This window comes from Sesamum indicum, linkage group LG2 (assembly GCF_026168435.1).
Source record: "Sesamum indicum cultivar Baizhima isolate 11 linkage group LG2, ASM2616843v1, whole genome shotgun sequence".
In the NCBI taxonomy this organism is placed as follows: Eukaryota; Viridiplantae; Streptophyta; class Magnoliopsida; order Lamiales; family Pedaliaceae; genus Sesamum; species Sesamum indicum.
This window is the reverse complement of record NC_142658.1, coordinates 4,355,090-4,375,596: the sequence shown is the minus strand read 5'-3', so window position 1 is coordinate 4,375,596 and position 20,507 is coordinate 4,355,090. Positions and strand designations below refer to the sequence as shown.

At 34.8% G+C, this 20,507-nt stretch overlaps 4 protein-coding genes across 6 annotated transcripts; 1 reads left to right on the top strand and 3 right to left on the bottom strand.

The window, feature by feature from the left end:
- The first annotated feature begins 1,204 nt into the window (after positions 1-1,204).
- On the top strand, positions 1,205-3,233 carry LOC105179443 (protein BYPASS1-LIKE). The gene has a single exon (XM_011103061.3). It carries the CDS (start codon positions 1,789-1,791, stop codon positions 2,956-2,958), a length of 1,170 nt encoding a protein of 389 aa, XP_011101363.1. The 5' UTR covers positions 1,205-1,788; the 3' UTR covers positions 2,959-3,233.
- Positions 3,234-6,155: 2,922 nt separating this feature from the next.
- On the bottom strand, positions 6,156-8,359 carry LOC105179435 (uncharacterized). Its single transcript, XM_011103056.3, has 4 exons — positions 7,967-8,359; positions 7,746-7,861; positions 7,118-7,525; positions 6,156-6,391 (listed from the first exon to the last, which is right to left on the bottom strand). Exons 1-4 carry the CDS (start codon positions 8,103-8,105, stop codon positions 6,323-6,325), a joined length of 732 nt encoding a protein of 243 aa, XP_011101358.1. The 5' UTR covers positions 8,106-8,359; the 3' UTR covers positions 6,156-6,322.
- A 1,511-nt stretch (positions 8,360-9,870) lies between these two features.
- Positions 9,871-14,575, bottom strand: LOC105179427 (G-box-binding factor 4). Of its 2 annotated transcripts, XM_011103049.3 has the most exons (4): positions 13,475-14,559; positions 13,300-13,371; positions 11,201-11,230; positions 9,871-10,370 (listed from the first exon to the last, which is right to left on the bottom strand). In XM_011103049.3, the coding sequence occupies exons 1-4, from the start codon at positions 14,177-14,179 to the stop codon at positions 10,293-10,295; spliced, it is 885 nt and encodes a 294-aa protein (XP_011101351.1). In that variant the 5' UTR covers positions 14,180-14,559; the 3' UTR covers positions 9,871-10,292. The 2 variants fall into 2 exon arrangements, with proteins under 2 accessions (XP_011101351.1, XP_088733738.1); XM_088877612.1 differs by lacking the exon at positions 9,871-10,370 and having other exon boundaries at positions 11,217-11,345; positions 13,475-14,575.
- A 2,621-nt stretch (positions 14,576-17,196) lies between these two features.
- LOC105179419 (putative mediator of RNA polymerase II transcription subunit 26c) lies at positions 17,197-19,376 on the bottom strand. Of its 2 annotated transcripts, XM_011103042.3 has the most exons (8): positions 18,702-19,375; positions 18,555-18,623; positions 18,357-18,439; positions 18,201-18,271; positions 17,915-18,012; positions 17,752-17,842; positions 17,589-17,667; positions 17,197-17,490 (listed from the first exon to the last, which is right to left on the bottom strand). In XM_011103042.3, coding segments are annotated over exons 1-8 (870 nt in total). In that variant the 5' UTR covers positions 19,080-19,375; the 3' UTR covers positions 17,197-17,489. The 2 variants fall into 2 exon arrangements, with proteins under 2 accessions (XP_011101344.1, XP_088733223.1); XM_088877097.1 differs by lacking the exon at positions 17,197-17,490 and having other exon boundaries at positions 17,585-17,667; positions 18,702-19,376.
- Positions 19,377-20,507: the final 1,131 nt, after the last annotated feature.

The following is a 20,507-nucleotide window of genomic DNA, read 5'->3' as shown; positions in this document are numbered from 1 at the left end:
CCAGTAGACCATTACTTAGATGTTAGTGTATTTTCGGACGAAATTTCATAACTTTCTGCAAAAAATTCAAAATGTAGTCCATTTAAAGCCTGTTTATCCAAATGCTTTCTTGTAAATACATACAAAACTCTGTTATGGGAATTCATTAAAAAACAAACAAGCTTTGTTTTCAATTTCGAGTTGTTAGAATATTTGATACAAACCCTTCAATTATTCTCCCCACCTTTTTTGCTTCAACTGAATTTAAGACATAAAAAATGAACCAAGAATCATGCAACTTGGATTGAAAACTAAAATATGCTTTGAAAAATTGGTTGTTCGAAGAGATAATATAAAAAATATTTACAATGTCTCGAAACACAATATCAAACATTCATCATATTTCTCGCTACATATTTCCCCCTAAATGATTGATCAAAATTTTGATATACTAAAATGGCATATTGAATATTGAACCCAAGTATTTGATGCTGACGAGTTTACTTTAATTCAGTTCAGTTTTGTATTGAATTAATCAAAATTTTAAAAAAATATATAAGGTAATGTTAATTTTAGTTATAAATTGTCTGTTAATCAATAAATATAATAAATTATGTATTAACTATAAAATTACTAATTTTTGTTATATATACTGATATCAAAATATTTAATATTTAATATTTATATACATTTATGATATATATGTGTTAAAATTTAGTATTTGATTCGATTTGATTAGTCATAAAAAAAATCAAAATCTAACCAAGTATTAAATTTATTTTAAAAAAATAAAATAGATCGAATATCAAATCAAAATTTTGATTGGATCAATTAACCAAAAATTGCACACGCCGATGCGACAAGGAGAAGTATTTTGACAAAGTGTGCGTCAAATATGTAACTACAAAAAACTTAAGGGACTTCTTGTGAAAATATAAAGTAACAAGCAAAGGCCCCAGTCTGAGACAGTAATAAAGTAAGACGTGTCCATTGCGTGTTTGTGGCGTGTAAAGGAATTCTCCCAACTTTCACTTTTTACTGCGGCTTTACTTCGCAGTAAAAAAATAATTACTACCTAATTACATCACTGTAGTTCCCGACTATTACATTAGTAAAATCTGTTAATTCTATGATGGGACTTTTTCTGTACGTGTGAATGTTCTTTCCCTTCCCCAACGAACCATAATACGCGGTCCAAATCGCCCCCAATATAAGCCTGACATCCTCATTAGGGTTTCAAAGACATCCCCTTTCCTTTTCTCTTTCCTTCTTGTACACTCCACCGAAAAGTTTGTGATCCTCGGAATCCATAATCTTTTTCCCTTGTATTGATCATAAAGATTGGTGGGTTTCTCCCTATTAAGTTCCGAGTCTTGAGACTTTTCTTGGTGTAGTTGTAACAGGGGTTTCTGGTGGGAAGAGTTCTTGATTTTTACGAGTTCATTTTTGCTTTTCTTGCATTCTTGGATCTTGTTAGGGGTTTTCTCCGTTGGGATTTCCTTGTTTTGGATTGAATTTTTGTTTATTTGGACAAGGAGAAAGTACTAGGATTCTTGGATTATCAAAGTTTGCTTCTTGGTTTTGATTTTGTGTTTGGGAATTGAACCTTTTCTCCCCCCCCCCCCCCCCCCCCATTTCATGGGTCTTTAGTTATACTGTATTTCGTTCCAAGTGTCAGCTAAAGGGTCTCTGTTTATCGGTGGAATTCTTGTCCGTTTCAACTGAATTGGGCTTTCAGTTTGAATTCGAGTTGCCTCTTCAAGGTTTTATTGGGTAATTTAACGTTTCTTGTTATATGTAAACTGAGAGATGCCAGCAACAGATTTTCAAGAGTCATCTTCATCTCCTTCAAGCTTTGGATTTTCCATTTTGAGCAGACGTCGTGATCAGGTTCACTCCATGGAGTCTACACATGAGGCCACTAGCCAAGAAATTGAATTGGAAGCCTTCCAGAGACAAGTGGCCGAGCGTTTTCAAGATTTGGCAGCTGCCGATTCCCACGAGCTGCTCTCAATCCCGTGGATTCGCAAGCTTCTGGACACATTCCTCTGTTGCCAAGAGGAATTCAAAGTAATTGTTATGAACAACAAGAGCAAGTTGAGTAGGCCTCCCATGGAACGACACATTTCGGATTTCTTTGAGAGAAGTGTCAAGGCGTTGGATGTGTGCAATGCTATTCGAGATGGGATTGAGCAGATCAGGCAATGGCAAAAACAGTTGGAGATTGTTCTGTGTGCATTGGGCAATCAGAGGAGCATTGGTGAAGGCCAATTTCGTCGTGCAAAGAAGGCGTTAGTCGATTTGGCCATTGCAATGCTTGATGAGAAAGATTCTAACACGACCCTCGCACATAGAAACCGGTCTTTCGGGCGCCACAGTGCGCAGAAGGAGCAGAGGTCTTTTGGCCATTTCAGGTCTCTCTCGTGGAGCGTTTCAAGATCTTGGTCTGCTGCTAGGCAGTTGCAAGCGATCAGCAGCAATTTAGTAGCACCGAGGGGCAATGAGATTATGTCCACCAATGGTCTTAATGTGGCTGTTTTCACAATGAACTATGTGCTTCTGTTTGTGATGTGGGCTCTTGTGGCCGCAATTCCTTGTCAAGACCGTGGCCTTCAGACTCATTTTTCCGTGACACGGCAGTGCCTCTGGGCTGCCCCGATTCTTTCACTCCACGAGAGGATTTTGGAGGAGGCGAAGAAACGGGATAGGAGAAATTCTTGTGGGTTGTTGAAGGAGATTTATGATATTGAGAAATGCGCTCGGCATATGAATGAATTGACTGATTCTATCCACTTCCCCTTGACTGATGAAAAGGAGAGGGAAGTGAAGCAGAGAGTTGAGGAAGTAAGACGGGTTTATGAAGCTATAAGGGATGGATTGGATCCATTGGAACGCCAGGTTAGGGAAGTGTTCCATAGGATCGTGCGGAGCAGGACGGATGGCCTCGACTCAATTAGCCGAGCAAATAGCCATGACTAATGAAAATTGTACCTTTTGAAATTGAATGTGGTAAGTGGTACTTAACAAATGTATTATGAATATTGATTTCCTCAGATGAAGAGAAGGAAAATGGTTTGGGCAAATGTGCTTAGAATAAAAAGGGTCAAAAGCTTGAATCTTGGTACCTATTAGAGAAAATCAATCACTGTGTATAGAAATTAGGAATGGATTGGACTTCCTGCTGTCCATGATGCTGTTCTTGATCATCTTTTTTGTTCTTGTGTAATGAAATTTCTGAGTAAATCTTCATTTGACATTGTTGCCGTTGTATGTTCATGGTAGCTAGATGGTCAATCTTGCTGAAGTTGCACTTCTTACCTTACTAAAAGAAGAATAAAGAAGAAACTGAAAGGAATTTATACAATTACAGCAAAAAAGCAAACAAGCAAAAGAATCCCACTACCTCTCAAAGGTTGCCTTTTATTCTTTTAAGTTTGTTAACTTTGATTTTCAGACACAAACAGGCAGCCATGTACAGTTTCTTTCATGTATCTGCCAATTGAGTTCCCATCTAGAACCTTTTTTCTTTTTTCCCCTTACACCACACAGTCAACACATGCACATACTCAAGATTAGATTTCAAAGAAAATCTTGTGCCCGAACTATTGGGCTGTCGTACGGCATGACTTTCTTTGCAGTAAGTGTAAAAACAAGAGAAGTAGCTCTTGCGTTTGTTGACCTGACTGAGTTCAAGAAAAGATGCATTAATCAGCCATCTTGAGCAAGAAATCTTAGCTTGTTTGAGAGTATTACAAGTCTCACACACAACACATAGCAATCAAGAATACTTCTTGTCCTTTCTGTTTCATTGTGTATGAACTCATCCGTATTGACTACAAGTCACCGACAGACTCCAACATTGCTTACATCCCACGCCTTTACTAATTAACTAGACTGTTATGGGATTTGACTAATATTACCAAATGCTAAGGTAAGTAAAAGAAGCTGACAGACAAGAAAGTAAGTAGTAGTAGAGGGATTAGACCTTAGAAGAGACATAGCTGGCAGATGTACTGTACTGAAAAATTAAGACTTGATTTAAGGTGTAGAGTAAATACACCTGGAGCACTGGAGAGGCCAAGCTTAGCAGAGGACCTCTCATCTGTGTACAATCCAAGTTTGATGTTGATGTTCAGAATATGGGGGCCGCCAAGAGGGCCTCAAACTTTATTCTTCAAGGAATTGTGGCTGCCTAACAGCCTCAAATCAAATGTATTGCTGTCAAATGTTTTTGTTTAGGGATAATTAGATGTACACCCCAACACATATATAATCTATTTATATAAGTTATTTATGTCTTTTGCATAATTATAAAAATTATTCTTGATTGTTAAAAGATAAAGATATATTGTGTAATGATATTAACGTTTTTTAGAATATATGTGTAAATTTTCAAACATAGGGGTGATCTGTGTAAATGATGTTGATATTTCTTATGGGTATATGTCTAAGTTTTTGAATTATGTGAGTTGTTTATCCATACTAATATATAAAAACAAAGTGGCTTCATACTCACAAATAGCGGTTAATGACACCGTTGCATCAATTTTTAAAGTAAAAAATGCCTTTCAATTAATAAGATAACTAACTTATTCAACTTTTCAAATTATATTAACTAATAACTTCTTTTTCTTTTTTAACGTAAAGTAGTAATTCATATATTTTGCTCTTATTTATAATATATTTTAAAGTATAAAAAATTATTTACAATACACACACAGAAACGATATGGCACAACGGCCAATGTATATAAACCATAAGTTAAAAGATGAAGTGTAGTTATCCTTTCATTTACTGTATAAGCAGTAACTCATATATTTTCTTGACTTGAAACTCATGGGAGAGAGTTGTCTTGTCATTTGTCTATGAGGAATCAATTAATTAGCTATCACAATGTGTTCCATAAATCTAACCCGGCCCAAATTGTGAAATCTGATCGAAGGTGAATTTTAGTTTTAAAGAAAATATAGTTAAAAAAAATAAGATATATAATTACTCAATTTTATCTAAAAATACTAAATAGTTTATAACTTAATTTTATTATCAAATTATCTTTTACATTAAAGTTTTTTGTGTATTTATTGTACTTTCATTACTTAAACTTTTTTTGTGTATATTTATTTTACAGTTTGAACTATTTTACAGATTCAAAGTTAAGTAATGAATAAGTATAATAAATACATAAAAAAAATTAACATAAAAGATTTATTTACTAAATTAATTAAGTTATTAATTTTCTTTTTTGATAAAAATGGGTAATTGCATATATATATATGTTGTGTATCTATTATATGTATTAACTTATTACTTCACTTTTAATTTAAAATTTTCACTTATTTATTTTTCTAATTATTAAAAAATAATTTGATGATGATTTAACGGCACAATAAGAATAGTATGTATCATTATTGAAGCATGAGGGACAATTTTATCTTATTAAGAGATAAATATTACATTTGTTAGTTTAGAGGAGTAAATATTATACGAAGAATAGCTCAGCCAAAAAGTGTAATTTTATACATTTCATAATTGTGAATATAGTAAATGCTTTTAACTTTTAATGTTTAATGACTAAAACATGTTGACATTATTTTCATACATTTAACAATTTACGGTTTATAAGAAACAATGTCCTAAATATCTTAATTAGGGATGGCATTAGATTCGATCCGGTTTTATTTGTGATGGGATTTCAAGCCACAATTGGTTCAATAATTGTATAAGGAATATATATTATGAAAAGTTTAATATTTTAAAATCTAAAATTGCACATATATAAATTTATCTATAAAAAATATTACTATCACATATTTATAAAACTAAGATATTATTATTATTTTTAAAAAATTATATATTTTCTAATAATTAAATAAAAGTCTAATCAAATTTAGTGGGTCCAGTTCATAGAGCCTTGAATTTTGAAAAACTCGCAAGACTATGTAGGAGAAGATGAATAAAATAATAATATGACGTTACTAACAATCTTATATATATTTTTTACTAATATTTAATTGAAATGAAATTATATTTCATGTTATTGAGATTTGATATATAATAAATAATTTATTTTGAATTAGAAATTATGTGTATGAAGTCAAAGAGTAATAACAGATAGGGATCATAAAACCCACAGGAAAAAAGAAGAGAAAACCAAAGAAGTAAAAAAACACAAAAGAAAAAGAAATGAAGCGACAGCTTTGCAAAAACAAAAGAAGAAAGTGGTAATGATTCCAAAGTAGGGTGAATTGGATAGTAATAATATTACATCCCCCATAATCATATTCATATTCCATCACCCACTTTAGAATATTCAAACATGACTTTCTCTCTCCTCTCTCTCTCTCTAGAGCATCATTAAAATTGCACAACACAAAGCTCTCTCAACTCCAGAAAACCCCACCACCTGCACCATCTGCATTATTGCCACACACCAAACAATTAATTCAATGGCATTGCAATTACAGTGAATTGGTGAAAGGTCATGCATGGAACTAAGTACTAGGTTCTTAATTTCTCATGAGTAGTTCAGTTTGTACTGTGTGCAGAAATTGATTATCAATACAGAAAATACCCCAAAAAGAAAATTGTAATAGAAAATTCAGAGCCATGAAATCTTTGATTAGAAATTGTATGAATGCATGGGTTGGGTTTTGTTGACTTTTATGCCTTTTGTAGGTAACTGATATATCGGGATAATTGCAGCTTCCATCCTCAAATATAGACCATTTACGTGCTTTTGATTCCCTACCAATTTGAGATTGTATAAAAAATGCCAAGAAAATAATATATAGTTTAGGAATAAATCCACAAATCAAATTTTTTAAGGATCAAAAGATTATATTTGATGACCAAATCTGCAATTATCCCTCATTTGTCAGTTATTAAATATAATTTATACTTATATATATGTGCTCATGATAATTACAAAAGTTACTGAGAGCTTTTGGCCGATTGTAATTTCGTAGAAATACTTCTTTTAAATATATAATATGTATAATGTATATATATAGATATTAATTTAAATGTATTCTTGTAGAATTAGTTTAGGAAATGTTTTCAAGCATGCAATTGACTGACGGCAAGAATCAAACAGCGTATTTACCAAGATTTAGACAAGAGTTTTAGAACAAATTAACACCTGTCGGGGATGTCGATGACCAGATGTGGGCAAAGGACGAATTGTAGCAGAATCAACTTCACCAGTAGGTAGAGGCACTGTAGGGTTGCTGTTGATAAATGGGATGCCTTCTCCATCAGGGGCGACGGGGCTGGCGGCGGTGGCTGATAAACTGGGTGCAGGGCTGGGCGAAGCACTTTCTCGGGGCTGAAACGGCCAAGGAAATGCCGGAGAAGAAGCCACAATTCCTCCAGAGGTGGGAGGCGGCGCTGCCATTTGTGGTGGCTGCTCAGGGGAGGATGCTTGAATTTGAGGCGGCGGCGAAGACGATGACGACACCTTCACGGCGAGCTTTTGCCCTCCCAGGCATGCTTTATTTGATCCATTGTTGAAGGAGAAGTAGAAGAATCCAGGGCGTGAAGTGTGCCACTTCATATTTGAACCCAAAATTGCCATAAGAAGCAAGAACCACAAACTCATGCAAGAATTTGGCATTATTGGAATCAAATTGTCAGAGTATTAAGATAAATTTTGACCCTTTTTTGGTTGAAATTATTACAACAGCTAAAAGAACATATATTGTCCAATGCTTAATTAACCAAGAAACTTACAGCAAAACACACACACAAGAAGGTGTGGCTGAACTTACTGTGTAAGAAGTTGAATTGGGGTTTGTCAAGAGCGTAGCTTGAGTGAAATTGCATAGAGTGAAGGCTTTCTGGTTCTTGAAAATGTAGAGGTTGTAGTGATATTTGTGCTGGAAAACTGAGAAAACACAAAAGACAGACAGACACCAACACAATCCCATGTTAGCTGCAGCCAGACATTATACATTATCCTTTACAAAATCGGGAAAAAAAGAAAACTTACTGACAGAGTCTCCCACTTGAAGCTGAGGGTTTTTCCATTCTGAAACTCCATCGACCACTACCGTTGCAGACTCTGAGAATTGAAAGAGCAGCAAAGCTACAACTGAAAACAGGAAAATCAACATGGAGGAAAATCCCATGATGTTTTCTTTACTTTAATGGGTTTTTTTCTCAGTCAAAAAAGACAACAATTTGGAACAAATTTAGAGTGACAAGAACAGTATGCTGCACTCCTGAAATATGTAGGGAGTGTAAAAAGAGAGAGAAAGACTTCACGCAGTGAAGTGTGTATGTGCGTTTTAGAGAGGTGTCAGAAGTGCTTGGCTTTGCACGGGAATGGTTTGAATGCTTGACAGAGAAAAGGGTTATTCAGGGACATGGGAGAGTGTGTATTTATGACCAGTTTTTTCACAGTAAAAGGTCGAATGATTTTGTCCGTGAAATTAGTTGTTGGAAAGAGAATGTGAAAAAGCAAAAAAGAAGATGAAGAAATTATTTTTATTTGGGTGGGGGGTCTGGTAAGTGATGATGGGCATTATTATTCTAAAATGATTACTGCTGTGATTATCAAGCTGCAGTGGTTGTGTATTATAACAAAAAGTAGGATACTAATACTCACTTTTGGTGTCGTTGGGGACTGCAATTTTGGTTTCTTTATGACCTTTTTTCACATTCTTTTGAAATTGTTTGATTTCTACTTTATATTAAGATATATCTACGAGGTTGTAGATTCTCAATGTGTTGGATTCTTGCAGTAATCAAATCTTTTAAGGGAAGAGGAGACGGGTGAAGACAAGACCTATTATTGTCATAACTTGATGTTTTATGTGTGTCAACCATTGCAGGAACCAACCACCTTGTTCCTTCTATACTAATTTTACCTTCACCATCTTGTCTTGTGTAATAAAAGTTGGAACTATTAAGTGTTAACTACCGGTAGAATGATGATTCTTGAATCTAAAGAAGGGTTGAAAGGAGGAGTTTGTGTGTTTATGAAAGGGTTATCCATTGCATCCACAGTTGAAAGAGGGCAAGGAGCAAAACAGCAGGCAGGGACCAATGTTCAGTCTTACTCTTAAAAGATCTGGAGGACCGAAACAGTAAAAACTCCAAAAGGATAGAAACTGTATATGCCAAGACAAACGCTATCAGACAAAAATGCAGTCGAAGCGTCCAATTCTTTTCATACCAATTTTACATTTTCTTTGGAATTAAAGTAATGTTACTTAGCATTAATCAAATCAAATGGAATCACAATTACAATAAGAAAAAAGGGAGAAACACACACACACACACACACACACTGACATAGAACACAGCAATGCATGAATATATATAAATAAGAAAGAGTTGGGTTTTCCCAGCAAACTTGGGAATGTGCAATAGAAATTGATGCAATGTGGCTTATGGGTTGTCTGTTTCCTCTCTGACTTGTTTCCAGTGGCATGCAATGTACTTATTGGTTTACGTGCACATTGTAAACACCCTCACATCTACAAATACATAATACTAATAAGTAATCAACACAAGATTGCAAATTACAACAATTAATTTATGCATTTCATATACACAAAAGTTAAAGCATTCATGTTCAGTCAAAACAGAAAGCGCACACGTTAAGCTGCAAAAAGTCGCTGCTTTCTGACTATTCTAATTGAGGAACATGAATGCAAGGGAGGCAACAATCGTCTTAGGCCTCTCCAGAACAGGTCTTAAGTCAAGTTTCACCATTCCTCATGTTACGATTCTGTGATAGTTTATCCACTACTAGTGGGCTTAATCCCTGAATACACGACTAATGGGCCACTATGAGTAGGCCCATCTTCTACTCGTTCGGAAAAGAAATAAATAAAAACAAAATAGTTGAAACATGAAAGTGCTGGAGTCTCAAAATTGGACAAGATATCAACCAACACTAAGATTTTCTTTAAGCATATAAGAGAGAACTAGGCTATAGAATACATGATAAACCTTACAAGGAGCAGAGATACTCATTAACAAGACAACACAGCACCAGCCCAGCTCCCCACTTATCCCATTAGTTGGAGGGATTTCAGGCATTGATGTTGTATTGGTAAAGGTAAGCGAGTTCTCTTATCTCCACTCTGATTTCATGACACACATATAGATTCCACAATCCTATTTGCTATTGCTATTTCACTTTACATCAAGAACTAATACTTCTCTAATACAGTTCAGCAATTGCCAGATTATCTATTTGTTCCGAAAAGAGTTTTTTCCTGATAATAATTATTGCTGCTTATAACCTGTCCTATGTCAGAAGATGGCATTTGAGTCTCATCTATATGTCCTGCATTAGCAAAGATTTACCACTGCATGGAACGAACTCTCCGCATGCGTGGTGGCCTACGCTTCTCCACTACAGGAATCACATTCTCCATAAGCTGCAGGAAAACACAAGTGCACTTTCAGTAAAGCAGTTGTCTCCAGCTAAACAATCTCAAAGTATGTTACTATCTCTCTCCTTAGTCGTTCAGCTAATATATGTACTTTATGCTAGAAAACAACTGTGCATAACAGAATGAAAGCCCTCTCAGACGCAAACATTTGAGTATTCGAAGTATGTTAAAGGATGACATTAAGGTTTCCATCCATAAACACAACAGAAAGGACGAGCATCTAATAGATAAACAGCATTCTACACTTTCTCCCGGAGCCATCATCTAAAACATTGGGCTGTGTCCTAAGAAATGCTACAGCACAGTTAATTGACAGCTCTTGCCCAGTCAAATTTCCTCTAGTTACATTCATAATTCATCAATGCTTCTAGTTTTCACACGAGAGGTGGTGAATCAACTCACTCAAATCATGATTTTATATCAATTAAAGTTCTGTTGCATGGATAGTTAGGGACGCAAGAGAGTGAAAGCAATAAGTTCAGAAAACAAAGGAAGCATGCAACAGCAACACGCAGACATAAATATCGACTAAAGTTAACCTGGTATTTGATTTCCACCAGACAACAAGTTAGAAAGGTAGACATTTATGAATACACAAAATTCTAAAACAGTACATCCTAGAGCCATATAAAACTCTCTCCTAATTTGACCACAATAGGAGATCCAAAGATGTAATCTATTTAGAATTTCTGGACATGGATAATTGAAAGTAAAGGACAAAAACAACAGTTAATATAAAAGAAAATGCATCAATCATGAAATAACGAAGAAGAAAAGTGATGTCTGATGAAAGCTCTACAGAAGAAAGTGAATACCTGCTTAAGTCTCTTCTTCATCTTCTCTGCCTGTAATTGGAAATGTTATGGATGAATATTTTTGTGAGACTAAGAATTCAATCACAAAAATACGCAGCACAGACAAAATAATCTAGATCCATGAGAGGTATTTACAGACACCAAACTGTAGAAAAAGGACATAAATAAAGATCTTAGATATTTGTCGCTGCATCAGAGCAAATCAAAATCATAGAAATATGTATGTTGAGGGAACAAAAATAGACCAATGATTAGCATAAACATAATCATAATCATTATCAAGTTACAGGATAACAGGCTGGGTAATTGTAATGATATAAAATAAAAATAAAAAGAAAGTTTTATATGTTGGAAGATCATTCTTTGATATAGTTTACATAAACAAAAAATGACCTTAAAACTCAATTGTTAGCTAATCAAGAACCAAAAATTTAAAAAAAAAGGGATGATTTACAAATATAAGAATATCCTACAAAGAATATGAAATGGCTAGATGTCAACAACCACAGTAGCACCAATAGCATCATAAAAGAAAATCATACATATTGCAAATGGCAACTATGAATGTGAAGAAAGGGAAGATGGAGATGCAGTTCCAAAAAAGATCTAAAACCAAGTTCCTTTCCTCAATTAAAGCAAAAAATAAGGAAAACTTGTGTTTCTGAGAAATAGAAATCTAGAAAGGAGTCGAACTATATGCCATGAGTTAGAACTTAACATTCAACCCAGAAGCATAGATGAGGTAACTTGAGAATTATCTTTACAACAGCTTCTGGCTCTCTTCTTTTTCCAAGAATCAATGTAATTCAGATTTCCAAAACCCACATATTCCAACAAAACAGGCTTGAACCAAGCAAAAAGCAAAACCTTCTTGCCCTACTTTTTACCTCTTAAAGGAAATTAGCTACAGTTAAGACATAATTGCGAAGATCTCATCTTCAAGATGTAAACTGATTTACTGTTCTAATAAATGTTTTAACAACAAAGACTTGATGGATACATACTGCATGAACATAGGAAACTTAAGAACAAAAAACATCTAATTTAATCATCCTATAAATTAATACGATGTGAACATATAAATACAAAGGCATACAAATTAATAATTGATTACTACTTGAAACTTTTTGCCAACAAGAAGTTCTTAAGACATATCTATATTCAGAACTCATGTGAAAGAAATTTTTATCAACTAGGCGTTCAAACTGCTTCACAAGAATGCTTTGAGGCCAATAATGATGATTATCTAATAAACCACATAGGATAGAGAGAGAGAGAGAGAAAGAGAGAGAGAGAGAGAGAGAGAAGAGATGGGGGGTGAGGGGAGGCCGAAGTTTAAAGAAAAAGGTAACATACTACTAAGTAATTGAAGGCTTTGTATTGATTTACGGTTATAGAATGGATAAGCACATGCATGACGTCAATATTATTGCTAAAAACAGGCCACCATAAAAAAAAAAAGCACCATTTGCACAAAATCAGTAGAAATAATTTCCAGAAATAAAAAAATTATCCATAACGAGATGATGTCGAAGCAATCCTATTTTTTAAATAGAAAAATGACGTGTAATGCGCCGCACTGTGAAGTAACAAATTACAAAGACACTTCCTTGCATTGGCAAATACCTAGATTTGTACAGAGCATGTCATATAGCATAACCTGATAGTCAGCAAATCTATTAGTTAATGCTTGGTCCAAAAGATAAGAAAAGGGGAACTCAGGAAGTTATATCTGACAACCAAAAAGGAGAATATATTGCTCCCAAGGTGGACATTTAGGAATAGCAAACCATCAACCGTATCATGTAACTAAAGTTCTTTATTTCTGGAAAACAACACCACATATGAAAGAAAAAAAATTTCGTACTAAAATCTGTTCTCCTATTATTAGAAGGCAATGATGTGCGGAACATGTCAATAACCACACCCTGGCATAGATAAGGCCACGTGAGCTGGATTGATCTCCGACATGTGACACTCAAGCAACTAAAGAGCAATCCCTCAAAATTGTATTCTTGAGGTGTAATGGAGTAACTCAAGATTGATCTTCACAGTACACAAAAAGACAGAGTTAATACAGTAAACAAACGATGAATTACCTTCTCTCTTAATAGTTGCTCATTTTCTTCCTCTAGTCTCACAGCCATGGATTCTAATTCCACTTGATACGCCTAATAGGGTAATGAAAAACACATCATCAGCAACCAGGAAATAGAATAAAAGAACCAAATCACTTATCAAGCCAGAAACCAACAAAAGAAGACAAAATCACACCTGCTTACGCACTCTAGACCTCGCTGCAGATTCCCTGTTCTTAATCATCCTTCTTTGCCTCTGTTGTGCCGCCTTATCCAACGGTTCCAACAAACTCAAACTCCTCTTCCCTCGCCCTCTACCCAATCCCCCAACATCCACCCCCAAATCCATTCCAATCACACCAGATTTATTCTCATAAGAATAATTTCCTCCACCCAATCCCTCCTCCTTCACCTCCACCATCCCCCTCGCCGCGGACCCCTGCTCCTCCACTGCACCGGCCTTGACCAAAAAATCCTCCAAAGTCATCATCTCCTCTTTAGGCTTCTTTTCGCTCTTTTTCCCTGCTACAATCTCCCTCCACACGTCATCCACCGTCTTCCTAACTATCCTCGGGGGCTCCATCTCGCCATCACTAATCGGAGCAACGGCCCCAACAGCATCCAGAAGCGTGATCTCCGCATTCAACAGTGTACCTGAATTACTGTCCGCCTCAGCAACCTGTCGATGACCCTGATCCGGACTTGGATTTCTCTCCATATATGCATTCCTCAAAAACCCGTCCACCATCCCAGAGCCGGAAGCTAAATTATCCCGAGCATCACTGCTGCTATCAATTCTAAGAAAGTCCGTAACCGAAGAAGTAGAAGCACAAGCCGAGAGTTTCCGCTTAAGATCCGAACCACGCGATGCCGAAGAAGCCATGAGCTTGGAAGACGCCATTACACTAGGGAATCTTCAAGAATTGATTGACAATGGAGTCTGATCATCCAAGTCTTTTTTCATTTCTCTGCTTCTTCTTCTGTGTGTCAACATCGCAAATATATCTAGTAATCCATCACAAGCTTATCCACATACCTATGTACACACACACACACATATATATATATGTATATATATATATATAGAGAGAGAGAGAGAGAGATTATGATTGTGAGTACGAGTATGTGTGTGTGTGCAGAACTACCTAGGGTTTTGGAGTATTTGGTGATTATATGCAGAGAGGGATATTCCGTTTTCTCCCGGTTTTGGAGCTGATGGATAGAAACTATAAAGGAAGGGACGTTATTACTTAGTCGGACATTCTGTTGCTTTTGAACTGAAATCGCACTTCAACTAATTCCCTAATTCATGTTAAAGCGACTTTTACCAACACTGCACGAGAACACACACTCATAATTGGAGGAACATTCCAGAAACCTTCGGCTTTGATTGGAAAAGGCATTGGGTGTTGCAGCAGAATGCAGAATAGACGACAAAAGTCGTTCAGCTTCGCATTTACTCAACTACTATTGTTATAAATTATATAATTAAAATGCAATTAATATCCATACGAGCTTTATGATTTTATTCTAAATAATATGTATTGCTAAAATAAAATTTATAAATCGTTCAAACTCATTTACAATCAATATGTGTTACTTTAATTTCACATTATAAATGTTAAAATTTTGGAGAAGAAATGCATAGTTAAATGGACTTTGGGCTTCTTTCTTGCTATATGTATGTGTTACCCTCCATGAGTAGCAAACTGGGCCTTCTTGAAAACCCCAAAACTAAAGTAAATCCGTACCTGGGCTTTGATTCGGGCTGGCCCTGACATGTCCTGTAAAATTCTTTTATCCAAACTGCTTAGTATAAAATATTTCACCATCAGTAAGAAATATTTAATATCGTTCATGTAAATTTGTACTTATACAAATTGTAAATTGTAAACGAATATATGTTGACATCATTCTGTCTGATCTAAACAGTTCATAGCTCATATAAGCATAATATACATGGTTCATATAAGTATTATCAAGAAACAATTATAAGCTAAAGAAAGCAACTATAGTAAAAATAAATAAATTTTAGTAATCAGAATATGGTATCATCTGACACACAATTTCAATAACATGGAGGATATGTTAGGTACGAAGCAAGCAAGAGAGAGGTATTGTGGAAAGATTCTAATCCAAGGAAGTTTGATTGACTTATTATGTGATTGATCATTTTATCTAAATTGTATTGTATTTATCATATAATTGATTTAAATTTAATATTTTTCTAAAATGTACATCAATCATACAATAAATGTATTGTACTTGTCCTATAATTAGAATTTTCTAGATCATATCCTATGTTGGAAGTCCATCTCAAAGGAAACAACAGATATTTGTTGGAAATAGAATTTAAAGGGGACCCTTCTCTTTTACAAGACTTTAGAAATAATGTTGTCCCATTTACCTAAAGTGAAAAAATCCAATGGCATGTGGACATGATTCACTCCTCAGACCATAAAAAAAAATAATAAAAAAAAGGATTCCACTAATTCTTGCAATTTGTGGTCAATGTGAAATTTGTCTTCTTGCAAACAGATTCTTTCAGCATTTGATACCTATGTTGTCCTCTTGGTAATAGGTATCAATAGTATTCTTTGACCATCACTCTACCCCATTTGTTAAGGGGTCATCATATTCCTTTTAGGTTGAAAAAATAAAAGGAAAGAGTCCCCAGAATCAAAGAAGAAGCCTGCAGACAAGAAGGAATTCTTCCATGTAATAGCTAGTACATTTCTGTTTTGGGTTGTTCTTATTAATGGTGACCATATACAGGAATAATAGGGGGGAAATGGAAGAGAAATTGTTATCAAGTCTATTTCTCACCCTTTGTTTTAAATTTAATCACTATGTTTGTTTTTATTTTCAAGTTATCTTCACAACGAGTCAAAACATACTCAATGTTTGCCATCATTTAGAAACACTTTACTTAGGTGTTTTAAACTGTTTTAGCCTAAATACATATATATATATATATACATACATACATATACATAAAGATATATGAAAAATACATGATTTGACAATGAATAGTAATTTTTGTCTTTCAAAACACAACATTAAACATACAATACTTATTTGAAATTATCTCCAAAAACAAATACAAACATACATATACTATCTCTAACACAAACTTATTTATTTTTGTTTTTCTCTCTCTATCTCCACAAAACACAAAATTATGGATGTTTTTCCGCGTTTTGCAATAGTTTTTGGTTTTCCAGTAAGAATAAGTCGTGGAGAAAATTGTAAGTCAAGCAAAAGCCGATGGTGTTTGAAATAAAATAAATAAATAAAAAAGTTGAAGCAATTGAAAAAATGACATAAAATAATTTTAGCAATAAGCTATAAAAGTTGGTAGGAAGCTGCTTATTACGTTTGACTTAAATTAATTTAGGGATAATATATCTCCATCCTCTGACCTATAACCTATTCTCACAAACAACAAATATCTTTTGACAAATTACACGTACACGCCCACCAGAAACTTTGACATCATTCGCACAAACAGCTCGTATTTTTTAAAAAAAATTACACATACACCTCAAAAAATGTCAATAAATTATACACATTATCCTTATTTTTTTGCTGCCAATGGTAATTCTTATAATAACACAAAAGACAAAGATAATTTTTATAAATCAGGAAATGTGAATGCAATTATCCCGTTAATTTAATATAAATAGTTGAAAAATAAAATCTCCAAGTCAAAAATGCATTTTTCAAATTGATAAGGGTTTTGGTTCAAAATTACATCTCACTCATGCAATCCACACACTAGAACTGCAGCAAGTCATTCACAAACCCTACTTCTAATTTGGGACCATTACCCCAAAAGACACAGATAACTTCAAGATATTATAAAGAAAAGAAGAAGAGGACCAGAAATAGTAAATATGAAACAAAGCAAAAAGGAAGTCAACAAAGGCTACATGATGTATTATTATATTCCAACAATAAATAAAGAAGTGTGGCCATATGTACACTTGCATGTTGTGGGTGACCCCCTACAACTCTGCAGCAGCTATGTGTCCACTATCAAAATCAATTGCATCTGGTCACTCACTCACATTCATAAACATATCCAATCACTCCATTCTTCACCTAACAAAATCACATGGGGACTCTCCCTTCTATATTCTCTTATCCTAATATTCCACCCCTTTTCAGCTCTCTTCTGCCATCATCTCCATGTACAATGTACTTCATGATCTGCTAAAACAGAATGTAACACATTAATTCTAGATTTTGGATTGAAGCCAATTAGTTTTTACTGTGGTTATTAGTGATCAGAATGCTGTAAATTTCACCAGTATCTCACAGGAACACTGCTTCCATTGTTGGTGATATTGTGAAAATTTATCATCTTTGATGTTCTTTGTTTCTTGCCTACAGAGGGTTGAAACAATCAGTAAAAACCAATCAAATGGTAAAAACTTGTTAACTAAGTAAAAATTAGAAACTGAGACGAACCATGTTGAGTTTCCTCATAGTTTTGATGGGGAAGACGCTTTTTAGCTGAACCGGATTTGTCTGATTCCATCTGGCTATGCTCCAGCTTTGCCTAGTTTACATAAACCAAACGAAATCAGTCCAAGTGCTGATAAATCCATTTAAGAAAACCGTGTTGTTCAACCTTTGATGGAGTTAAACAGCAAGAAACAGAAGTGTTTTGTGCTTCCACGCCATTGCGGATGCTCCTGTCATGGGCTTCATTGATTGACTTTTCATCACCTGGTGAGAAAACAGAACTTCAGTATATCGATTCAATCCGGTCTTTTATAAAAGAAAACGACACGATAAAAATAAAAAGTATAAATCTTGATTTACGTAAAAAGAAACTATAGCAGCATTATGATTTTCTTCATGAAGTGGAAGTATTATTTTCAAGAAATTGTCTGAGAAAAGTCACTTAGTTTTACCATTGAATTCAGTGGCATCTTCCTTTGGTGCATTCAGTCTCACCCATTCATCCACAGTATCCTTCCATTTTCTGTAGTGAAAATCAGAGTTAAAAGAATGTGAATGAAATTCCTTACTTAATCCAATCCTTCATAAAATTCAGTTCTTACACTAACCTGACAAGGATTTTCACCAGCCTGCGTACTTCATTAGATGAATGCTTTCTGAATCTAATCACATGTCTCCCAATGTCCGTTTCCTTGAGAATAGGATTCAATAAACAATAAACAGATATACAAAGTATAAAAAACTGTAAAAAGATTGCAGTATCAAAGAATCGGAGAGTAGAAACAATTTTCTCAAGTGGTTCTCACCTTCAGAGCTTTGAATGTAGTGTTCATGTCCACAAGCCTCTGAAGCAGCTCCATCAATGACCTCTCACTCTGCAAAATCCCCCAAAAGATGAGAAGAAAGGAAAGTTAAGTACATTCCATTGAAATCCAAGAAACAGAAACAAAAACCTGGTTCTCATCATCTAATAGATTCTTGATTTCAAGAATCTTTCTCTCTTCATCATCATCACCATCTTCATCTTCTTCTTCTTTTTCTTCATCTCCATGCACCTTTTCTCCACAGCCCACCTCCTGTTTTTGCTGATTATGAGTTTCACAATCGTCACTTGCTCTACCTTTACACTTGGTTCCTCCGCAAGAAAGCTGGAGACCACAGTTCAAACACCTGGCGAACACTGGCGCATAAAGCCTCTGCACAATCCCATCTCTTCTTTTCTTCAGCTCATTCTCATGATCAGCAGAAGCCACAGAGATGGCCATATCGATCCAAGTCCAGACATCAAGCCCAGAATCCAATATAAAAGAACGAAACTCATTCAAATCCATTCTCACACTCACACCTCAGTTCTCGCGAACTTGGAATTCCTGCCCTTTAGCTATCTTCTCAGCTGGTAAGCACACGACTTGTTAACTTGAACAGGGAATTGAAGAAACCTCGATGACCCAGCATCTGCTTTGTTCATCTTTCAGTTCAATTATGATGAAAACGTTTGAAGAAACAGCGATCAGAAACAGGTTTTGGAGTGTTGCAGCAGGTCAAGTATGGTATGGGTATATATTTGGGCCAATGCAGATGAGAGACAGCATGTAGTGCCAGGTTTCAAGAATTCTAGGGGCTTTGTCTCATTGGGGGCTCCAGCTCCATCTTCTTAATTTGTGTGTCTTGTCATTTATTTGAAAGGACGAGAATGCCCATGCTTCGGTTCTTCCTTTTATGGTTGATTCTATGTTATTTGGGGGCACACTTGGAAAATTCTCGTAGGGGTATCCATGAGAAGATAAGAATCATACGACCCCCATATTGAAAGGATGAAAGATTGTGACATTCACTAGTGAATTTAAATTAGATTTCATAGTTATATAATCTAATCTAATTTTGGACTCTTGAGTCTCAAGATGAGTTATCATAGTAATATTAAGACATGAGGAGATCCCGTCTCATTTTAGTGAGACGTGATTAGTTTGGTTAAATATATCGAGTTTTCTTAATTTTACGATTATTTTAAAAAATTTATAAAGCAGAGCACTAAATTTGAAAAAAAAAATTTATTTTGATCATTTAAAAAAAATTATACAACAAAAACTAAAAAGTGTTGAATTTCCTATTACGAAATTACAAGTGTAATTTTACCGATAGTTATATTACTACTGTATAGAAATATTACGAATTAAGGTAGCACAGTGGGCCAAGTTATTAGCCCAGTACTGTCTAAGCCCACTATGGCAAACATGACTTCTGCAAAGCCCACATGACCCAAACTTAAAAGAGATTATATATATTTTTTAAAAAACAATCTTTTTGTCAGATGACGAATCAAAGATACCTTGGGAAGAAACATTATTCTAAAAATAGCATACTAACAACCCGGAGAAGTTGCATGCAACTACCATCACAGCGCCACGTACCACCACCTGATTATGCAGTCACGTTATTCCTCCATGTCTGGTAAGAGACTGTAATGACGAGTTTCCTTTTTCATTTTACCTCATTAACAGCAAATCCTAAATTTCGGAAACTTTGTTGAAGTTGAGATGATTCTTCTTTGAGAAAACCTATGGTTTAAGGAAATGGGAACACTCATTTTCCACTTATATATAAATAATAATTTGACGATGGATGATTTTAATATATTATTTGTAATAGGAGTATTAGTTATTGATTTATTACATTACAAATATATGTGTATTTATCTTATAATTAATTGACTCATGTATAAATTAAATTTGAATTAGAATATTTTTTTTTTTCAATTT

Bases quoted from the DNA above. Each gene is read 5' to 3' on its own strand.
- LOC105179443 (XM_011103061.3), top strand. From the start codon at position 1,789: ATGCCAGCAACAGATTTTCAAGAGTCATCTTCATCTCCTTCAAGCTTT.
- LOC105179427 (XM_011103049.3), bottom strand. From the start codon at position 14,179: ATGGCGTCTTCCAAGCTCATGGCTTCTTCGGCATCGCGTGGTTCGGAT. The intron at 13,372-13,474 runs GTGTGATTTTGT...TTACCCTATTAG, and splicing joins GGTCTAGAGTGCGTAAGCAG to GCGTATCAAGTGGAATTAGA. The intron at 11,231-13,299 runs GTAATTCATCGT...TTCCAATTACAG, and splicing joins AGCAACTATTAAGAGAGAAG to GCAGAGAAGATGAAGAAGAG.
- LOC105179435 (XM_011103056.3), bottom strand. From the start codon at position 8,105: ATGGGATTTTCCTCCATGTTGATTTTCCTGTTTTCAGTTGTAGCTTTG. The intron at 7,526-7,745 runs GTAAGTTCAGCC...TCAAATATGAAG, and splicing joins CCAATTCAACTTCTTACACA to TGGCACACTTCACGCCCTGG. The intron at 6,392-7,117 runs GTGTTAATTTGT...GCAATAATGCAG, and splicing joins GTCATCGACATCCCCGACAG to ATGGTGCAGGTGGTGGGGTT.
- LOC105179419 (XM_088877097.1), bottom strand. From the start codon at position 19,079: ATGGATTTGAATGAGTTTCGTTCTTTTATATTGGATTCTGGGCTTGAT. The intron at 18,440-18,554 runs GTGAGAACCACT...CCTATTCTCAAG, and splicing joins CTACATTCAAAGCTCTGAAG to GAAACGGACATTGGGAGACA. The intron at 18,272-18,356 runs GTTAGTGTAAGA...TTTTCACTACAG, and splicing joins CTGGTGAAAATCCTTGTCAG to AAAATGGAAGGATACTGTGG.